The following is a 21,594-nucleotide window of genomic DNA, read 5'->3' as shown; positions in this document are numbered from 1 at the left end:
CAAAATCTACATCTACCCTGTAGAAAGTGCAAAAGTTATATTGATGATTGGTTCTATTAAGTTTTCTTCACAAAGAAGATTTTTTCTGAAATTTTATTACATTTGGAAGTTGTAAAATTAATTGATTGATCTACGAATTTCAATATAGAATAAACTTTTATTTTTAACTCTGCGAACTGCAGCATAGTTGCTCTCCTACATTAAATTATATTATTACATTATTTATTATTAATGCCCGTACTATAATTTGAATTAAATTCTTCATTAATTCTGTATGGTATCTATTCGCTATCTAAAGAATTCAGTGTGAATTTCGAAGTCTTTAAATGAATTCTTGCAACTGAATTTATTAGTATTTTTAAGAATTTCTTTTTTTAATAAAATTTATCTAAAACAATCCTAAGCTGGGCTTATCAAATTCCTGTGGCTCCAGTAATAAGGCGGTAGGTATCTACTTAAACAACTGTTTCCTATTCCTATCGGAGTTAAGTTTCTGTAATAAATTAGCTTCAGGACCCTTATAGAATACGGTGGCTTTCCGATGCGTTTAAAGCACCATTGAAATCAAAGGAAGCAAAACAGCGAGGTATCGGCTATTGGCGCCTTGCCCTACGATCGGCTCAGTTGGAAGCTCTGTTGTGTTCGGATTTGGAGGCATGGGCGTGCAAGACATATTTTTTGGATTTTCAGTGATGATATTTCTTTTTTTTTTATTGTTTTGTTGTTGTCGTTGTTGTCGAAATCAGTAACAAATATAATTGGTTGTTTATTTTCGCTGGAGGTTTGTATTCATGTTATGAATGTCGTCGGTACAGTGCAGAAGCTGTCAATTTCATAACATTCATTTATTCATTCATCATCATTCATTAGCAATCGAACATTGCTATTATCGTTCAATGTGTAACCCAAATTTTGATGAAAGTAAATAAGACATTTATTATTCCTTTCAATAAATTTACAAAATCATATTTACAATAATTTTCGACACTTTTAAAATAAAATATTGGTAAATGAATTTCATATTAAGCAATGTTAGCTGTTAGTGTACGGCACTGAAGAGCCCGCTTTAATGAAAATACTACTAAAAGTGCCTATGTACATTTCTGCGAATGAGGGTTTATACCTATCGGGTGGGCTATTAGGTTTGATTTGAAAAGGGTCTATAAAACGTTTCCTCTTAAAGCGATACTTGTTCTTAGCATCAAAATTAGCCACTAGAGTTGCGTCAATTTCAAAATTGATTTTCTCACAACTGCCTGGATTTGGATATTATTTTTTAAATTGTAGCTTAATCTTCAGGAACAACGTTATGAAAAACGATTTTATTTAAACTTAAGTTAAGTGTGTTTAAAGAAAAACCAATTTTTGTATTCAATGCGTGTCACATTCTACGGCAATTTAAAACTTAGGTGTCTGTCGTAGTCCCATCTTTTTTCAGTATTTTGTTTTTTTATTCATGTCGCTATCTGAGTTATTAAATACGGAATTTAATGTTAAATCAATAAAGAAGCGTCAAACAAGAAATTTGAATGTGAATTATTAGCAAGGAATGTGTTTCCGAGCTGTAGTAAGGGACTGGGTTCCTCAATATTACGTATATTTCGCCGAAAGAAAGAAACCCATGACCATGGGGCCCATTGCGCAAATTGTGTCAACCTTTTTTGTCAAAGCATGTAGTCCCTCTAAAACAAAGCATAAAACAATGTAATTTTCACGACTGAACTTTATGAAACATTCGCTATTAGTTTTAATTGCTTGCTTTTGATGTTAAAGATTTCAGCAAGAAAAAAAGTTTAAATATAAGTGAAAATGAAAATACAGAATTAAAGGCTAATAAGTGAGGCAAGGATATATATATATATATATATATATATATATATATATATATATATATATATATATATAACAATGTAATTTTCACGACTGAACTTTATGAAACATTCGCTATTAGTTTTAATTGCTTGCTTTTGATGTTAAAGATTTCAGCAAGAAAAAAAGTTTAAATATAAGTGAAAATGAAAATACAGATTTAAAGGCTAATAAGTGAGGCAAGGATATATATATATATATATATATATATATATATATATATATATATATATATATATATATATATATATATATATATATATATATATATATATATATATATATATATATATATATATATATATTCTCACGTATTGATTCACGGATGGAAAAATGTGATGACACTATATTCCGGGATATCATCCGTTCGCTCGTTGAACTCCGACTGGAATCCTGCATCCGACTGGAATCCTGCAAATCTTGCATCCGACTGGAATCCTGCAGACGTTTCGCCAAAATCTCACTTGGCATCTTCAATGCTCGCGCTCCGAAAACACTTCGAACACTCCAGTCGGATGCAAGATTTGCAGGATTCCAGTCGGATGCAGGATTCCAGTCGGAGTTCAACGAGCGAACGGATGATATCCCGGAATATAGTGTCATCATATATATATATATATATATATATATATATATATATATATATATAGAAAACACTTCGAACACTCGGAGCGCGAGCATTGAAGATGCCAAGTGAGATTTTGGCGAAACGTCTGCAGAATTCCAGTCGGAGTTCAACGATGATATCCCGGAATATAGTGTCATCACATTTTTCCATCCGTGAATCAATACGTGAGAATATATATATATATATATATATATATATATATATATATATATATATATATATATATATATATATATATATATATATATATATATAAATCGAAAAACGAGTTTTTTTCGCTTTTTTTTTGTCTCCGCCGAACGCCGGCCGGCCGTTCGCAAAATAGCCAATAGTGAGAAAAAGTGGGAGTTGAAACGACTTCAGAAAATTCAGAGTAAACCGCAATGTTTGGAATCCAGCGATTCGAGAGTATACCTTCATCTAGTGAGACATCAGGTAACTTACCTAATACAGAGCAGCACTTACCTTTTAGGAATCGGCAAATTATTAGTTATTTCCATTTTCATAGGTAGGTCATAGGGGTAGCTCACTGCATATTCGAAAATTAACAGAGTAGCTCAACAAATTGAAGAGGTTGGCGACCACTGATCTAGGGTCGTTGCCGCTCTAATTTTTCTATTGACGCAATGTAGCTTGCAAACACCGTTAAGTTTCTGTGTTTGCACCATTCCCAAATTTGTTTTATTACATCGTTTAAGTGGTGAAATTTTACGTTGCCTCTTCGATTGGTACAAGATTTTGCAGTGCGATTATCGGTTCTGAGCAAAATGCGAATATTATTTTCATTTTTCGTCAATGAATTTAACGCATAGTAAACTGCTTTTATAGACGATTTTAAAAATGGAAAACGAAAATTGAAACTAACGCTCACACAATGTATATTGATCGCAAAACAATCGCGCAACCAACATTAACTGCCGCGCCCTTGATGCGCTCACCCATAGCTTCTTACAAAACATTCTGTAACATAGGTAATGTGGCTGATTACATACTGCATTCGCCGCGTCGGTAAGAAATTGCATAGGGCGTCTACACTTTTATTTCCAAAAAGTTGATGTGAATTAGCGTTTCTCTTCGATCCTAGAAACCATGAAAAGTTCTGCCCCCACAATAGGCACCAACACCAGACGGAGACGCGTTTGAGAAAATTTCTGGAACGAATTTTTACGGCTTTATGTTCTGACCTTTTCAAATATTATTTTCCCACCAAGAGAGAACGTTAGTTTATTGGGGATCTTCATTCTGAGGTTATAATTTTGAAATTATTTGTGATTTTCATATTTGAGGTGTTTAGTGAGAAGCTCAGGAAGGTTATACATTGTTGTTGCTCTGAAACACTTTGGTTTTGTGTTGAGAGAAGGAATTGTAAATATTCATAAATGTCCCCAATATGTTGGTAGTAGTTGCTTGTTCGGTCACTTGTAATTTTTGACCAAATACTGCCCCGATAGACCACGGACTAACTGTGTGTATGTTTGTTTGTTTGATTTTGGATGAATGAATGGGAATTTTAAATTTTCCTGTTATTTCTTTTTTTTTTGGGTACTTGTTAAGCCATTTTTAAAGATTGCATTTCAACGCAAAACTATCGGCCTAATCTGCTTGTTGCCTATAGTCCTCATTAGCTGTGAGTACTTCCATTTCCGAAGAAAAGGACTTGATAGTAAAATAATATTGAAATAAGTGAATGGATATGAAAATATTTCAAAAAATATAAAAATTTAGCGCTGGCGTCCAAACAGTAACGCGTGCTACCTGTTTGAATGGGTACGAATGTTCCCCGAAAGTGCAATTGAAATCGCCCGATTTGCTCTCTTGCATAATTACACGGTTTTTTTCGGCGAACCTACAATTTATTTTGTTGGACTATTTGTTTGAAAAAAAATCGCTTGTAGATTAGAGACTTGCTGTCTACCCGACCACCGGTTTGACGAAAGTTTTTTTTCTTTTTTTTTTCGGTCTATACTTGACTTCTTTAGTGCTTCGTTGTTTTTGAAAAATTTATGCAAGTCTTTCCCGAACAACTGTTCGTCCGTTTTTACTCTCTTGGCTAAGTTGGCGCCATCAGTGTGTAGATATGGTAATATTTTGTGGATCCGTTGTGAACTTTAAACTTTTTTTTTTGTCATTGAGATTTGTTTAAGTCCATAATCAGAATATCCCTAGGTAAGCAACGAAGAGAATACTTAACTTTTTAAGAAGAGCAGATAATGCTTAGGTGTACACGATTTTTTTGAAGTGATCCTCCCAGAGTGGGCCCCGTTTTGTTACCCTCGCATTTTTGACACGGGGGCTCAGCGACATGATTTTGCTATGACGAACACACCGAACCTACCCGACACCATAGCCCTCCTTCTCTCTACTCGGGGTCCGGGGACCTTCCACGGAGCTGTTTAGTGTTGCGAGTGAACCCGTTAGGTGGGTCCGCCAATCGCACCTGAAAGGACTACGTGAACTTGCTTTGTCGATATCGTCGATATAAAAGGGTAACGCGTGTTACCGTTTGCCTGGATCACATGATCCCGAGGAATATTGAAATCGAATGATTTTACCCTCCTTTGTCGATATAATCAATGTAAGGAGATGACGAGTGTTATCGCATGCATGGTTAGCATGATCCCGAAGAGTATTGTTTAAATTGACTTATTTCACTCTTCTTTGTTGATATCGTCAGTATGTAAAGGTAACGAGTGTTACCGTATGAGGTGGTTCGCATGATCCAGGAGAGCATTGTTGAAATCGAGTGATTTCACTCCCCTTCGTTGATAACAACGATATAAAATAGTAACGAGTGTTACCGTATGGCGTGGACCGCATGATCCCGGAGAGCATTGTTGAAATCGAGTGATGTCACTCTCCTTCGTTGTTAACAATATATAAAAAATGATTTCACTCTTCTGTATAAACATATGGCTGGAAATAACTAATAATTTGCCGATTCCTAAAAGGTAAGTACTGCTCTGTATTAGGTAAGTTACCTGATGTCTCACTAGATGAGGGCATACTCTCGAATCGCTGGATTCCAAACATTGCGGTTTACTCTGAATTTTCTGAAGTCGTTTCAACTCCCACTTTTTCTCACTATTGGCTATTTTGCGAACGGCCGGCCGGCGTTCGGCGGAGACAAAAAAAAAGCGAAAAAAACTCGTTTTTTGCTTTGAACGTCGTGATCGAGAACATGATTAACGGATACTACAGTGTGCAATTGTATCAAGGACAAGCGAAGGAAAATTAATTTTGAGATGGCCCCAAATTTTAATGGTGCGTTAGTTTTGATTGGAATGTGCATTCACAGTCGCGGATGTTGAGCACGAGGTTGTTTTTTGACTCAATCACAAAAAAATTAGTTAAAGAAGTCGTTCCAAATGATGTTGTTTACGCGTTTGCTATAATTATCAAACGATTGGAAACTCCGAAATGAAATCCAGTTTGATTTTGTTGATCCCAGCGCCGAATTCCTCAATTGGTGACGCAAAATGTAGTTAATTTCGAATAAAGTTATCTTACTTATATATAGGATGCTTATCTCACAATCGAACGTTGGGAAGTATTAAAAAAATATATGAGGCTCGGGTTTAATAAAATGACCCGATTTTACGAACTCTCGTGATATATTAACCGAAATATAACTCGATTACAATAGACCACGGCCTGCAGCATGACCATATACATACGTACACCACCATTATATATTTTTAATTGACCTACTGGAGCTGTGGCTGTATATTTTTTATAATCTTTCTTGCCTTTTAACGCTCATATTATATATCTATAATTTGTATATCTATCATCTATGTATCTATAATTTGAAGCTTTTGCCATTTGTAAATATTGTTTTCTGTCTGTCTTTGTAGTAGTATGATCTATATCGTAGTGGTTTAGTTGATCAAAAGCAAACATTAGTCCATGAGGTGTCACCCCTGTACTCGAATTCATAGAATTGTTTATACCCCACACTGCATTAGGAAGAACTGAACGTTCATCGGGTATACTCGTATTATGGCAGCTTATAACGTCCTTCAAACCTTCAAACCTTCAAACAAGAATATGCTGAAATTTGTACTGGTACTTTTAAAAGCTTTTCCACAATCAAACGTTTCTTTTACGTACGGAAAATAAACTGAAAAGATTTTTCATAGTTTCTGTATATTTTACTGCTTTTGAGGATCTTGCAAATAAATATTTTGAATATGAATCAACCAACTACCATTAATATGTAAGAATTTCCTTCCTAACTTTTAGCATAAGGCCCAAGGTGATCGATATCACATGTTTGAAAATGCTGCTCTGGTTTATCAATTGGAAAAGGGAACCCACCATTTTTCTGTACAGTCCTTTCTTATAAGCGCAATCTAAAGATACATAGACATATTTTCTTATAAATCCTATCATCTCTTTGAACCAAAATTTACTTTTAATCAGGGATCCATATTTTTTATATCCTAGATAACCGATGTCTTCATGGAATTTCCTTAAAAAGTTGAATTTGGTGGAGTGTAGAATGATTAGTTTTTCTTTACCATCACCAGTTTTTCGATAAAGCCTTTGATCCTTTTTTAAGGCATATGTATTTTTTAACTCTTTAGCACAGTCAGTAGATTTTAATGGTATGCTTAAAACCCAATCGTCGGTCCCGATCACAAGTGTTTGTGCCTTGGGTATGTGGCGTCAACATGAATAATTTTATTACCAGGGCGGTATTATTTTTCAAAATCATGAATCAACCATAGCTAACGTTTTTAGTTCATACGAATGATTTTTTTTCGTCCCTGCTGGTGGCTCTACTAAAATACATAACCGGTTTTATGTCTTATGTTTTTGCAATAAGATCGCTGCAACCCCCAGTAAACTGGCGTCAGTATGGAGTTCCGTTTCCAAATTTGGATCATAAATAACAAGAATTAGCCTTGACGTAATTTCGTTAAAAACTTTCTCTTGTTCTATTGACCATGTCCAAGAAATACTTTTTTAAATATTACTTAAGGGAGCAATAGCATGATTTTTAATATATTTTGGGCTTTGGAAAGTTAACGACTTCGTTTCGTTTTAGCTGGCTGGATTTGCAATTGACAAATTTCATATCCCAAATAATTAGGCAGGTTTTAAAAAAGAAACACTTTTCAATATTTATTTTTAAATTAGATTTAAAAAAAAAGCAAAAAACCGTTTCTTTTTCTTTCTTACGAGCATGTTTTTTAGACTACTCACGAAATAAGCGTCGGTTAGGAAGGCATTTGGACAACCTCCTTTCATTCATTCCATATTATACTCCAATAACCCATTGTACCAAACTTTAGCCATAACTGCTAGTTTACATATCTTCTATCTTACCTTGGATTTTCGATAAAGTTTCGCGAATTTTTTCACTCATATATTTCACATTCTCGCGTACTTTTCGATTTCCCGAACGTTTTTGGGTGTTTTCATCACGATCACTATCTCGATTCATTTTTAAAATGCGCAAGTAATCCCATTTCTGATATATGAAGCTCGGGTCTAATAAAACGACCTGATTTTTCGAACTCTCGCGATATATTAACCGAAATATCACTCGATTACAATGGACTCCGGCCGGCAGCATGACTATGCTCCCTACAATTATATAATCGATATGTATCAATATCCCGACAGTTGGTGATTCATGTGGTTAGCACTATCTTTCACATAAGAATATGAACTATGATGTTACAAAAAGTTGTTTTCGAAAACTACTTATATGATCGGAAAAATTATTGAACCAAAAGAAAGAGATCCGATAAACTACTATAGGATGTAATTTTTGGATTGTATGTAGGTCCACAGATCCCACTAAAAATGTATCTTTAGTGTATCTTGGAAAGTATTCGCCAAAGAGTAATGTTAGAGCTGGCCAATTACCCGCCAATTGATCCCTTCTTAATTGACTAGTCAAATTAGGGTATCTATCATTATTATTATTATGCGTTTGTAATGTCCAATTTATCTATTTCAAGGAATACCCGAATCCGATTCGGGGAATCCCAATAATATATTCATTCATTATAAACTACGCAAATGCGATGAAACCCACAATATAAATAAATATGAATAAATAAATAAATATAAAATTCATTGTATTTTCAACATTATTTCAGTCAATTGACACAAAACAGTTTGACCGGTCAATTCCATAACGCTTCCAAAGAAGGAAAAGGTAATTGCTGGAAATTATTTTGAAGTTTTCAAGAGGTATCGTGAATAATGAAATCATGATCTTCAGTAAATTTCTTTTTTTTTGTTTCAAACATTTTACCCTAATTGACAAGAAAAAGTGGTAGGGAAAGGTTATATTTGTTTTTATTGAAATGTCTTTATCTCTGGATTGGGTTATCGGAATTAAACGAGCTAGGTCTCGTCTATTTAAGAGTTTTGTGGTAGATTAATTACTTACTTTTGTTCTATCAAAATCCTATGGACGGGAGAGTGCGGGCCATGCCCAGTTCTCGTGCAATTACTTTAGGATCAAACTGCACTGCAGTTACACCCGGTGCTTCTTAATGGACCGGTCAATTGACCACTAGCCAAAAAATGTTTTAAATAACATCTTGCAATTGTAGAGTGTTATCAATTATTATTTAATAATAATATGTATTTTATGATAAATTATTATGCGTTTGTGATGTCTTATAACCCTATTGAAAGAATAATAATAGCGACTCAATTTTATGATATTTTCAAAATTATTTCGGAAAATTGACATAAATTCGGCAGTTCCACAATCCTTGTTAAACCTCTATGTCTTTGTATCAAATCATGGAAAACGCTGTAGAGATCATCGAAATTATGATCTAATAATATGTTGATGTTTAAAGTATTACTTTAAGCCATTTTTTTTTTAGAGCCTGCCTGTCCTGGCATCTTAATTATTACCTACTTAATTAATCCACATTAGAAGATTGTGGGATTCTGATAAATTATCTATATCGCATTTCGTTGACTTTAAGCTAAAATTATACATACCGTTTCATGTAAATTTCGGGTAAAATGATTGAAGCAAAAGAATCTTAAATTTACTGAAGAATGGACGATTTGTTCTAAGCAATGGCGTGGGCTGCCTCTTGAGCTACAATTTACTTAGGTACTTACTGTTATCGTTTATCATACAGAGTGAGTGAGTTACTAACGAAAAAAATTTAGAAATTGCTATTGTAAATTTCTTAGTTCACTTCACTTGAAGTTAGGGCAAGTGCTTATTTGAAATGCGTTTTATTCTCTAAAACTGATGCATTAAAGCTGGTTCATTATTAGGAGAATATTTATTAATATTGATCGTCTTATGATAACCTCACGAATTTATTTTTCATGCAGGCCAGCTTGCTGATTTAAACTTACAGCCCACCTCATCATAGGAGATTGGAACGGAATGCAGTCAGGAAATGAAAACATCAAAAAATGTCGTTTCCTGAGGTTCTTAGCAGCGTTCACTACTTTGTTTATTTTTTTCCTACCCTTTCGATTCTGACCGGCTACTTTAACAGGCCATTTTTTCGAGATCGACGGGCGGAATGACGAAAGAAACGCCGGAGGTTAGGAAACGCCATTTCATGGATTAAAACGCTTTTTACGACGAATATAAATGCGCGGATTCGTCGCGATGAAATGTCGAAGATAGGATTTTTCTTCCTCGCTTGCTTATATGCAAAATGCCGGTCGGTTAATTGCCTACAGTTCCCTTTTATAGGCCAATTTCGCACGGTTTGTGCTTCGACCGCGTCGCTATTAACATTGAATTATTTCGTAAGGTTTATTATTAGCTTCGTTCGCGGATCAATCGGAAATAGATACAATCTGCTCGACGCATGCGTATAATGTTTCCAGTGATCGTTCCATGTATTTGTATTCGTAAAGCCATACACCAAGGCAACAATTGGCAACGTTATCGCACACAACCCATTGTCAAATGTTGCCAAAGCTGCATGCGACCTTGATACAAAATATTGACCGAGAATTTCTCACTTAAGTCAAAATTTCGGAAATATAAGGCAGAACTTCTGTCTCTCGTAAAGTATATTTTAAATAGAAACATAAGATATACAGGGTGATTTATAAAAAATGAGCAATCTTTAAACTGGAACCACTAAAACCCAAAATATTAAGACATGTCAACATTTTATTTGAAGTTTTTCTATTATTATTACCACAATTGTTAGGTGGTTGGTTGCTTGTTTCTTGATCCTCGTACCTGTCCCTCTTGTAAGTCAAAAACCGACCGACTTAGAAGGCCTTTCTATGAAGTATTTAAATTTTTTTCAGATTTCAGATAAAAAAATATGATTCGATTTTTCTATATAATATAAATAATCATATAAAACCTAAAAATGCCAATTTTTATCATTATACTATTGAAACTTTCCAAATTCATGAAGAAGTTCAGAATAAAATGAAAACATTAAACCTCTAATTTTGAAATTCACCATTCTTTATACCCTGTATATCTGAAGTTTCGATTCGCAATGTCTCTTCAAGATACTTATGTCAGAAATTCTGACTTGTTTTTCAGAAATTCTTACTTATTTTTCATAAATTTTGACGTGTTTCTCAGAAATTCTGACTTATGTCACAAATTCCGACTTATTCCTCAAAAATTTCCCTAGTTCATTTCTTTTGTATACAGTCTTCTTTAATGAATCTCTTCGTTTTCTTAATTTGCCGGACCTTTCTGCGAAGTGCTACGAGAGACGGTGGCTCTTATTTATATCATCTCACTTGAATATATTCAGGAGGTTCAACATTGCGATTCTCCAAACAGGCACGAAAAGAACTCCTCATACTTATACTAGGCTTATAAAAGACTTGCACGCTTCGGTACTGGTAATGCATTGAAGTTAGTACTTGATTCAATCATACTAGTTGTTGGTTGAAGATTGAAGCAAGTACTGATACTTGGTTGGTTATGGTTTGAAGCTAGTACTCGGTTCGTCAAAATTTCATGTACCGGTTTAAAACCATCAAAATTATCCGTGTGCTCGGAAAGGATTACTACTTACAAATCTTTGATTGATTAATCGAACGTGTTGAGATTTCGTCAATCACTCTGTTGCAATTTAAATTTTCGGACCTTTAAAGCTGAGTCTGAAACTATATACCGGCCCAACACATTTAAACTTGGTTGCGCTCCTACTTCGGCGGCCATTTTTGTGGAAGATTTATTAACAGCCTTCAAAAGTATGGGTTTATGCATTTTTTGTATTCCCATCTAATGTGAGACGTGAGCAAGATGAAGATATTAGAGGGATGAACTCCGTTATCAAGGCAAATCAAATAAAGTAATGATGGTTGATTTATGTGCTGAATCATTTCAAGATGAATTGTGGGCAATACAAAACAAACAGTCGTTTTACTGCTGACCTGTTATAAATGTGAAATATTTGTTTGAGTTTGTGGAAAGAGTCACTTACCAAGTGAGTTTCTAGTCCTACGGATCCGTTCGGCAAGGAACACCACAAAGTGTCGAATGTTCAAAGTATCGAAAATCCCGAACTGCTTTCGATCCCGTTTCCGAAAGTCTCGGTGTGTCTCGTTTTCGCGCGGCATCTGGATGTAACAAACAAAACAAATAGCGTTCGGTTTAAATGACGAAATTTTTATATCGAAATAGGAAAACTTTGTAATTTGACAGTCGACACTAAATATTAAACTAAAAATTGTTGCTTGTTTCAAATATATAGGACGTACATTGGGTGCTAAATACGCACGGGACACATTCGGATTCTTATGCATAGGATCAATTATTGTTTCCATTCAAAAGAATATTTTTTACTAACCCGTGAATATTGTTTCGTCATTATCCCCCCTTATTTATTACAGCCACCAGCTAAGGTAAAAGTCTATCAAATCAAATTTATTAAAATTTTATGAATGACAACGTTGACAAATTTATCTTTTAAACAAGCACCTTACTAAAGTATTTTTGGCTGTTTTTCCATTTGGAATCTATAACTTACTTTTTTTCAAAGAAACTTGTACAGGATATTGTAATAATATTTACAAATCTATTTTATAAATACGAGAGGTGAGACATTTCTCATAGCCACATGAGAATCACATAAAAATGGAACAAAAATACTTTAAAATCTGCAACAGCGTGGACTGGACATGGCTTCTGGACTCACAGCACATTTATTGGCGATATTAGACAAATTAACGGCACCTAACCTTCATCAAATATGGGTATAAATTTTTTTTTCTGGGATTAGCAAGTATTTTATATATTTTTATATATATTTATTGTATATCACTGAGTGTTCGAAGTGTTTTCAGAGCGCGAGCATTGAAGATGCCAAGTGAGACCTTGGCGAAACGTCTGCAGGATTCCAGTCGGAGTTCAACAAATGAACGGATGATATCCGGGAGTATAGTATCACGTCATTCAAACGAAACATCTATTTGTCCTTTTCTATTTGAAACGAACGCCGTTTGGGATGTTCCATAGTTTGAATGGGATGTTTTCCGAGACTTTACCTCACGACTTGAGTTTATATATATACTCGTTACCACACTTATTGCATAATATATTATTTTCCTAAAGTATCATTCTTACAATTTATTCATCGAATTATGCATCTAAATCATTCAAACAAAGCAAAAATTCACGATAATTCGTCGCATACTGTAATTTAGAACAATAAGATTCCGCTTACACGTCTGCTTCGGCACGAGAGGCACCAAGCGAGTGATTGTATTGGCCGCATGTGTCGGTTTCTCTGTTCTTTATCCAACAATGGAATATCGAAAACTGCGTTATCGGAGCCGAACGAACGGAGGGTGGTCCTATTCAATTCCACATAAACACACCCTAAATTTGTGTGCCTACTATTACGTCGTTATAACACCAGTGGCGTCAATGGACTTGTTCCGTTTCTTTTCAGTATGAGTTTCGGAGATTAAGAGGCCCCCAGACAACGACGCGTTTCATATTAAAAATTGATACAGGATGTGATCAGGGCGGCTCAGGCAATCCTAACAGGACAAGGGATTACCGTAACGGAAATAGATATTATTAACAATACAAATATTGAATCCTTAACTTTGATTAGAAATTGTGTCAGTATATTGTTTGTTTTACTGTTTTATTTATTTTAAGAATAGTATATTATACAACAAGTGCGATAACCGGCATTTGACTCACGAGTTTATTTGACACGAGCGGAGCGAGTGACTTAAAAATTTTACCGAACGTGTTGCATACTCTTGTTCTACGACCGTTAGTTTTTGGATATTTTTTCGCAAAACAATACGAATACATTCACTGACATGACGATCAAAATTGACAAACGTCAAAATTCAAAGCGTGGGAAATATCTCCGACAACATCCGAAATGTGCGAAGTGGTTCGAATCCGTGAGAAACGACAGTGACCTCCTATTTTCGGTTATAATTCTATAAAAAAGATAGGGTGAAACCGTACTCTTTTTTGGTCAGTTAAATATCAAAATCATTATATATTATGAAGAGTAGGATAAAATTACCGACGTTCATTGGTGGAAATGCTGTTGAGAAATATTTTCTCCGTATTTCATTTCTATTCCCCGATTTCAGGAATGCGGGCTTTTGGTAAGTTGGTTGGTTACGGACTATTTTTTTTTCCTTTTTTTTCCAATAATTATTAATAACACTTATATCACTAAGGCGCTAAATTCAACTAACGATTGGTCATAAGAATTGTGTTGCGGACTTTTGGGCAACTATAAAACGGATAGTAATACCTGAATTTGTAAAAAGACAACGGCAAAATCGACTAAGTTAGTAATTTTAAATGGTTTCGGTTTTTGCCGGGTTTCAGCGCGCATGTATTATATTCATTTTAATAAAAATATTACGTTATAATGCAATTTTATCAAATTGGATTACAAGTAAATCACGGTGTATAAGATTTCTTGAGTATCGATTAAATCGAACCCCGATAAGTGCATTTCCTTCGGTCATAGTTAGTGTAAGACGACTTGTGGCCAATTTCATCGTCTTGTACGCCCACGCACGACTCGAATTCGACTTTGTTTAAAATGTAACTTTGTTTAGTGGGGGAGTAATAGTCTATCGGTGGAAAATAGTCGACGGACTGTTTTTGTAAAGGAGTAAAGGTCAGTTTTGGTTGTTTTTTCACTTTGCCAGCATTTTTTCTTTTCGTAATACGTTCATTAAATATAATATATAAGTACCGTGAGTGGTAATTAGTATTTTTATTTGCTGATTTTTGGTAAGCCGTTGCGATATAGTTATTGTGGTTAAAAAAAATGAAACTTTATTACCATAAGGTGATATTAAAAATTAGATTTAGTTAGAACGTTGCATATATATTTTATTATTTTTGTTAAAACTAGTTTTAATTTTCTTCCCGAACCGTTAATACATCTTTTTTTAAAAAAACAACATATTCCTAACAATATTCTTTAAAATGTTTGATAAGTGGGACAAACATTGAATATCAAATAATTCTAAAGTTATAAATTTGTTTATGTATTCAAGAAGTGAGACATTTACCTTGTGGTGTAATTTTACGCATTTCATTGTTTTCCGTTATGTCATGGCCTTTCCATATTGTCGAGCAGTGAGTCAAGTTTTTTATCCAAATGTAGACTTTCATTGTCTTTCTTTTTCCCTTATTCTATAAGAGTTTAGCTTAGCCATTGTTTTTCCCTTTCCTACTGTGTGGAGAATATATTTTTCGTCACTTCCACCTTATGTCGACGTAACTCCCAAATACTATTCCATTCTGTCTTGTATTGTTTGCCTATCTTGCAAAACTCCTATTCTATCTATCCTAATATTGTCATATAAGTATATTGGGTTTTTCGCTGGTACATATTTAGCCCTTATTTATTATTTCCTCCTCCCGTTTCCTTGTCATGTATTTAGATGGCATAAATCTTAATTTTTGTCCAGAGTGATCTAATCGTTAGCAAAAAATTATGTACCTTTCCGATTTGAATTCGAATTATGTAGAATTAGTTATTCAATATTCAATGCAATTCAGTCTCACGCATTGAAAAAAGTTTTTTGACAATAAGGAAATAATTTCTCGGAATAGTCAAAGTTATATCATTGAAATAATATGTATTTCTTTATCGCCATTTTTTTCAAAGTTGTTTCAATTAACTTTAAGGGATTTTGTTGATAAGGGTGACAATGAATAATTACCTATGATTCAAGTGGGAAGCATAATATAAAGAAAAGATAAGTGGCATAAAAATATGGATAAATAACAAAAAGATTAATAGCCTAATACAAGAAGATAGATATGGGGAAAGAGTTGATGACTTCATTCAAACAGATTCTAAAATTCAAAATATTTAAGTATGCGTCATTAATTAAGAAAATGCTGACATTATTAATTTAATGCAAAAACCGCATCCTTTGTCTATTGTTAGTTATCAGAAAAAAAATGATTATGTGGGCGATTATAGTATGGACGAACTGTAGTTTTTACGTGTCAAACCGTATTGTTTCCGAGAAAAAAAAGTAAAATATGTTTGCCACTTTAAATTAAATCAAACATAATTTTAAAGAATTGATTTTCATTTTCTTGAAGAAATTGTTATGTATTTTTAAAATTATTTTTCCAATATGTGCCTTATTTGTTGATTATTCAATAAATAATAATTAATATTTTCTTCAAAGTTTTGACGTATCAAAATTATTCAAATTCAATACTTCAGCCGGTAATCAGGTAGGAATGTTGCTAAGAATTCGGTCTGTATAATAATCGTCATTATCTAAAGCATTTCACCAAATCCTCAAATATTATTTGTTATTAATATTTCCTGGAATACCTGTACGATACCTGCTGATTAAAAAGTAACTAGGTATTTCAATTAGTGACCAGACGATTTCATATCCCAGGTAATTAAATATCTATCATACTCACCGAGGGTGGTTTTTGTCATTAATCCACAAGACTGTAAGACTTCTTTTCTATTTCGTTTCGGTAATCCCCCTACAGGGTTTTCTGATTGCCACGAAAAATCGACATACAATAATTTTAGCACAAAAATAGAAATATGTTTCAGTAAACTCTTTTTAAGTTACAGTCCCTATATGAATTTTTAAATATATTATTCTACGTCACTAAATTGTGCAAATTTTGCTCTTTTCCATGATATGTCACAATGGCTAATTTTTGTTTGCTTAAGGTTTAGAAAACAAACGATAGTATAGATTTTATTGTGCACACCAATGAACTGTACCTAGAAACATTCATCAAAAGCCCTTTTGTCACAAGAGACTATCGAAATATAGGATATCCTTGAAAACGCACTTGCTTGACTTCGAAAGCCTTTGGAAAAATTGGTATAATAATACTAATAGTAGAAATGAGGTTCTTCAATTATTCTCATGATATTGGCGCGGCCTTAGAATGCACTGTACGGGGAGTGCAAAATAAGGTTCCTCATACCTTAACTCAAAAACTACGAACTATAGAAAAAAACATACAAAGTCTAGATAAAACTGCAGCTTTCTCATTTAACTTGTTTCGTATCCTATATACATATTCCAAAATATGAAAAATATTGTCCCTAGAGGCAGTCTTTCAATGAGCGGGCTATTTCTTTAAATACTAACTTTGCAGTTTCTCTGGCATTGTGTGATCCGATAAGAATATCATAATATTAAAGGAGGGTAATGTCTTGTTTTGAGTTTCAGCAATTTTACTTCAAAATATTTTTAGTTTAGATTTAGTGTTTTTAGATCCGTTCTTTTTGGATATTGCAGTCTCACAATGAGGAAGACATGAGCGACGGGGAGGGCCATTCCGGGGGTGAACACGACGATGCTGATAGTTGCGATGAAATGCGACGTCATGGGATTCTAACCGATCACAACGATGTCCTTACGAAGCTTAAAATGCAAGTACGGGATATTAACATGAGGGTAAGCAATCCTTGGTTCAGCTCTAATAAGGTAAATTTATACATGCTGATGGACGAACTGTTACTATTGCGTATTTTTTGGGTGCGGTTGATACATTTTAAGAGTCCTTTTATTATACATTAAATTTACATCTTTTTATGTCTGGTCGAATAATCCTAGGAGTCGTGCTGGAATGGCAGTGGAAAAAGGATTACGTGAGTCCACAACATCCAGTAAAATTCAGATGTAACGCTTCGCTACAACAACATACAAAGCTATGTATTAATCTACTCTGTATAACGAATTTCTCACTCTCTATACTGAAAGAAAAAAGGGCACATGAGGTAACACTTGTAATTAATAGAACCTTCTCAGAATTCCTTACCCTAATAATCTAATTACCGAGAACCTGGTCGTCCTAAGTATTTTTCTCGTAATAAGCGATTATGCTAAAAGCGGTATGTATAAAAGCACACCATTGTTTCAATCAGTTCTAATTTGACTTAGTGAATACGACGAGCATGGCGAGTAAACGAAAAATTTTATCTCTAGATGATAAAGTTGCTTTAATTCGGGAGATAGAAGGGGGAAAAAAGAAGTGATGTGGGACGTCGATACGGCCTTACACTGTCGACTGTATCCACGATTTGAAAGGGCAAAGAAAAAATCATTCAGGCTCAAGCGGCAGGCAGTTATAGTACAAAACTAAGAAAACCAAAATTTGAAGATTTGTTGTTCCAACAGCAACCTCTTAAAATTGTACCACTCTCTGGACCTATCGTAAAACTAAAAGCAGAAAAGTTTGCTGAACAGCTTGGCATTATCGATTTTAAAGCGTCGGCAGGATGGTTGGGAAAGTTCAGAGACATGGTATAAATTATGGACAGATAAGTGGCGAAACCCGTGATGTCAACAGAAACGTCACTAACGATTGGCTGGAGAAGACGTGGCCAAAACTAGCAGAAAAGTACCCTGCTGACGATATTTTTAATGCTGACAAAACTGGTATTTTTTGCAAAATGACGTCAGATAAAACGCTTAAATCTCGAAGCGAAAAGTGTGTGGGTGGAAAACGTAAAGAACGTATAACAGTGTTAGTAGCTGCCAATTTGAGTGGGAGAGAAAAAAGAAAGCTAGTCAATTAACCCACAATGTTTTAAGAACATCAAACATTTGCCGGTCACTTACAAGGCAAACAAGTCTGCATGTATGACATCGCAAATTTTTGAAGAGGAGATACGGAAATGAGATGCAGAATTAAAGGGGAGGAAATTATTACTTCTCTTAGATAACTGCCCTGCATTGGCATTTCTTCCAGCCAAAACAACAATTGTATTAAAAGTCTTAAGCGTCGATACAGGAAAAAAGTTTTAATGAAAATGATCAAGTCCGAAGACAAATTTTCCATTAATATGCTAGGTGCAGTCAACTTTGTTGGTAAAGCTTGGAAAGAGGTGACAGCAGAAACAAGGCCACTAAGCGAGTGGATAAAGCAAATTCAAACAACAATTACGTTTACAAGTGAGGAGTTGCAAGGTTTTATGGTGATAAATCAGGATTTGCCTACAACAGTAGACTTGACGGAGGAAGCCATATTGCAACAAGCAAGAAAGGGTGAGGAAGAGAACCAAGAGGAAGAGGAAGATGAAGAAGTTGAGCTAGGACCACCACCAACCATTCAACAAGCCCTATATTCAGTTAAGTTGCTATTGAAATTTTTTATGTATCAAGGGGAAGATGTCCCTCTCGAAGAAATGGTGAAAACACAAGCCAAAGTAGGAGATGCGTATTGACATACTTAAAAAATTTAAAAGAAAATGACCGATTATGTTGATGTTGAAACAACTTATAAAATTTGAAGAATAGTAGATCTTCCTATTGCAAAATGCCGACTCATCAAGTCCCGTATACCGTTCGACTAACACGACTAACTGTGAGATATAGTAACTGTTATAAATGAAAGCAAATATTTGCCAAAGGAGTTTGCGTGAAATGAATTAATAACGTAATAATTTACGACAGTTTAGAGTTCGGTTACGCTGATTTTAAGAAACTGTCGTACGCAATTTTTAAAATTCAGAAAATAAATAGAATATTTAAAACGTTTGCTATTAATCAACCGTATTATTGTAATGTTCAATACGATAACGAGGCATTGTTCTTTCGTTTTAATTCAGAGTACCATGTACGTAAGTAGGATAAAACATTGTTACTCTCCGTACATCATTGATCAAAGCTTTTATTTCATTCCCTATTTCATTCACATGGAGCATACCAGGTGGAAGCATTACGAAACTGTAAATTTAGTAAAAAAAGTCACTTGTTCAAGTGGAAGAGTAAATAACTGGGGTACAAGGGCTAAAGTATTTCAGCGGAATTCAAGGAATTTCAAAATATTTTAGGGCATTTATAAGGAATTTCAAAAATATCCGACAATCATTGGGATACGAGGGCGAGGAATTCCAAGGGAGTTCAAACTATTTAAGAATATATTTGGGTATTTTTAGGGAATTTCAAAGATATCTGAGGAATAAATAAAACAAATCGTTCATAATTGTCAAAAATTGAGGATTTAAACACACTCACAAGATCTTAAAAAATATTATTATTAAGTGAGTTTCGCCCACACGGGCATCATAAGACCCATCAGATAATTTTTAATTAATACGCACATTCGAAAACGTAAATTCTAACGTCCACCTTTTCTCAAATATCGTTGTCGCCAGCAGATTAATTTCCTCTTTCAGTATTAAAAGTGATTTTCTGTTTTGAGTTTTTTCTTTCAGTTTTTTTTATTTAAAACAATGTGTGTGTGTGTGTGTGTTTTTTTAATAAAACGAGTGTATAGCAGTATTTTCATCCTCATTTATTAGCTTTTTCTCTTTCTGTAATTCTGTTTGGTGACCGGATGGTGACGCGTTTACAATCGTGCATTAGTCTGTATATTGTTGACTGGCAACTCCAGTTATATTCGAACACATTTGAACTATTTTTGCAACAACGGTGGGTTTTGGTAGCGAGTTTTGCCAATAACTGAAAAGAAATAATTATTAATCTAATTTTAAACACTAATGCACAAGCAAAATTAACTCTCGGTGGTCTATTTGCCACTCTCTTGACCTTTGACAATCATCATAGGTACAATACTACGCCTAAGTTTTACGCCTCGGACATCATCTTTTTATGTCCCAAATGACTAATCGCCATCCAAACTTAATCAACATCACCCTGTATAACCCGCAGACGGATCAAACTATTACTAGCTCATCCAAGTTGTTAAACTGTGTATTCGCAATTCATAAATTTACGTGAACTCGCGATGAGGTGGGTAGACTTTGACTGAAATAAATAATCTAATGGCGGAATTAATAATCGAGGCTCGTTGTCTCGAACGAAATGACTGCATAAATTAATATCTGTCTTACATCGAATATGGGATTGACGATAAAACACGCAGATCTCGATAAGTGGGTCTGCCTAACCGAAAGATCGACCAGATGATATTGCCGACCACGATGTGATGGTTGACAAGCAAAGTAACAAATCCAAATAAAAGAAAAATAGAGAATTTGACAATTACGTTTTGATTATAATCTTAGATTATAATTTTTGTTGTTTCTTTTACTCCGTTCCTTTCCTAGTTTATCAGTTGCTTACCAATATTACTTTTTTGCCAAAATTTTTCGTAACCTGCCTGGCAAAACGCATGGCTAGAAGTTTGACCTAATTTTAAGACAAACATTGAAAATAATAGTAATAATAATAAGAAGGAAACACCTTATTACTCTCGCAAACAGATGAAATAGATTTTTTGCGAAAATAAACGCGTTCGTTCCTAAACTCGATATCCCGGTAACGGTAGGTCCTAGAGTAAATAAATTTTAGAAAAAAAAAATAACAAAAAATAAAAACTTTAGTTGGTGTTTTCCAGTTGCTTGAATTTTGAAGGAATAGTTTACTTTCAATTAGTTACAATATTTCTTTATATATATATATATATATATATATATATATATATATATATATATATATGTATATATATGTATATATATATATATATATATATATATATATATATATATATATATATATATATATATATATATATATATATTTATTTTTTGTTATTTTTTTTTTCTAAAATTTATTTACTCTAGGACCTACCGTTACCGGGATATCGAGTTTAGGAACGAACGCGTTTATTTTCGCAAAAAATCTATTTCATCTGTTTG

General features: G+C 34.0%; 1 protein-coding gene across 3 annotated transcripts in view; it reads left to right on the top strand.

Annotated features, from left to right (window-relative positions):
* The window catches only part of LOC132701712 (protein dead ringer), a 223,726-nt gene that overhangs the window by 50,620 nt on the left and 151,512 nt on the right, over positions 1-21,594 (top strand). For all 3 annotated transcript variants that reach the window (XM_060669863.1, XM_060669872.1, XM_060669854.1), the window contains exon 2: positions 17,225-17,383. In XM_060669863.1, the coding sequence (XP_060525846.1) occupies positions 17,225-17,383 (159 nt within the window). The remainder of the gene's footprint in view (positions 1-17,224; positions 17,384-21,594) is intronic.

The sequence above is a fragment of the Cylas formicarius genome, unplaced genomic scaffold (assembly GCF_029955315.1).
Source record: "Cylas formicarius isolate icCylForm1 unplaced genomic scaffold, icCylForm1.1 PGA_scaffold_10__41_contigs__length_53128322, whole genome shotgun sequence".
Lineage (NCBI taxonomy): Eukaryota > Metazoa > Arthropoda > Insecta > Coleoptera > Brentidae > Cylas > Cylas formicarius.
The sequence above is the reverse complement of the archived record's forward strand: the minus strand, read 5'-3'. Positions and strand labels throughout refer to the sequence as shown.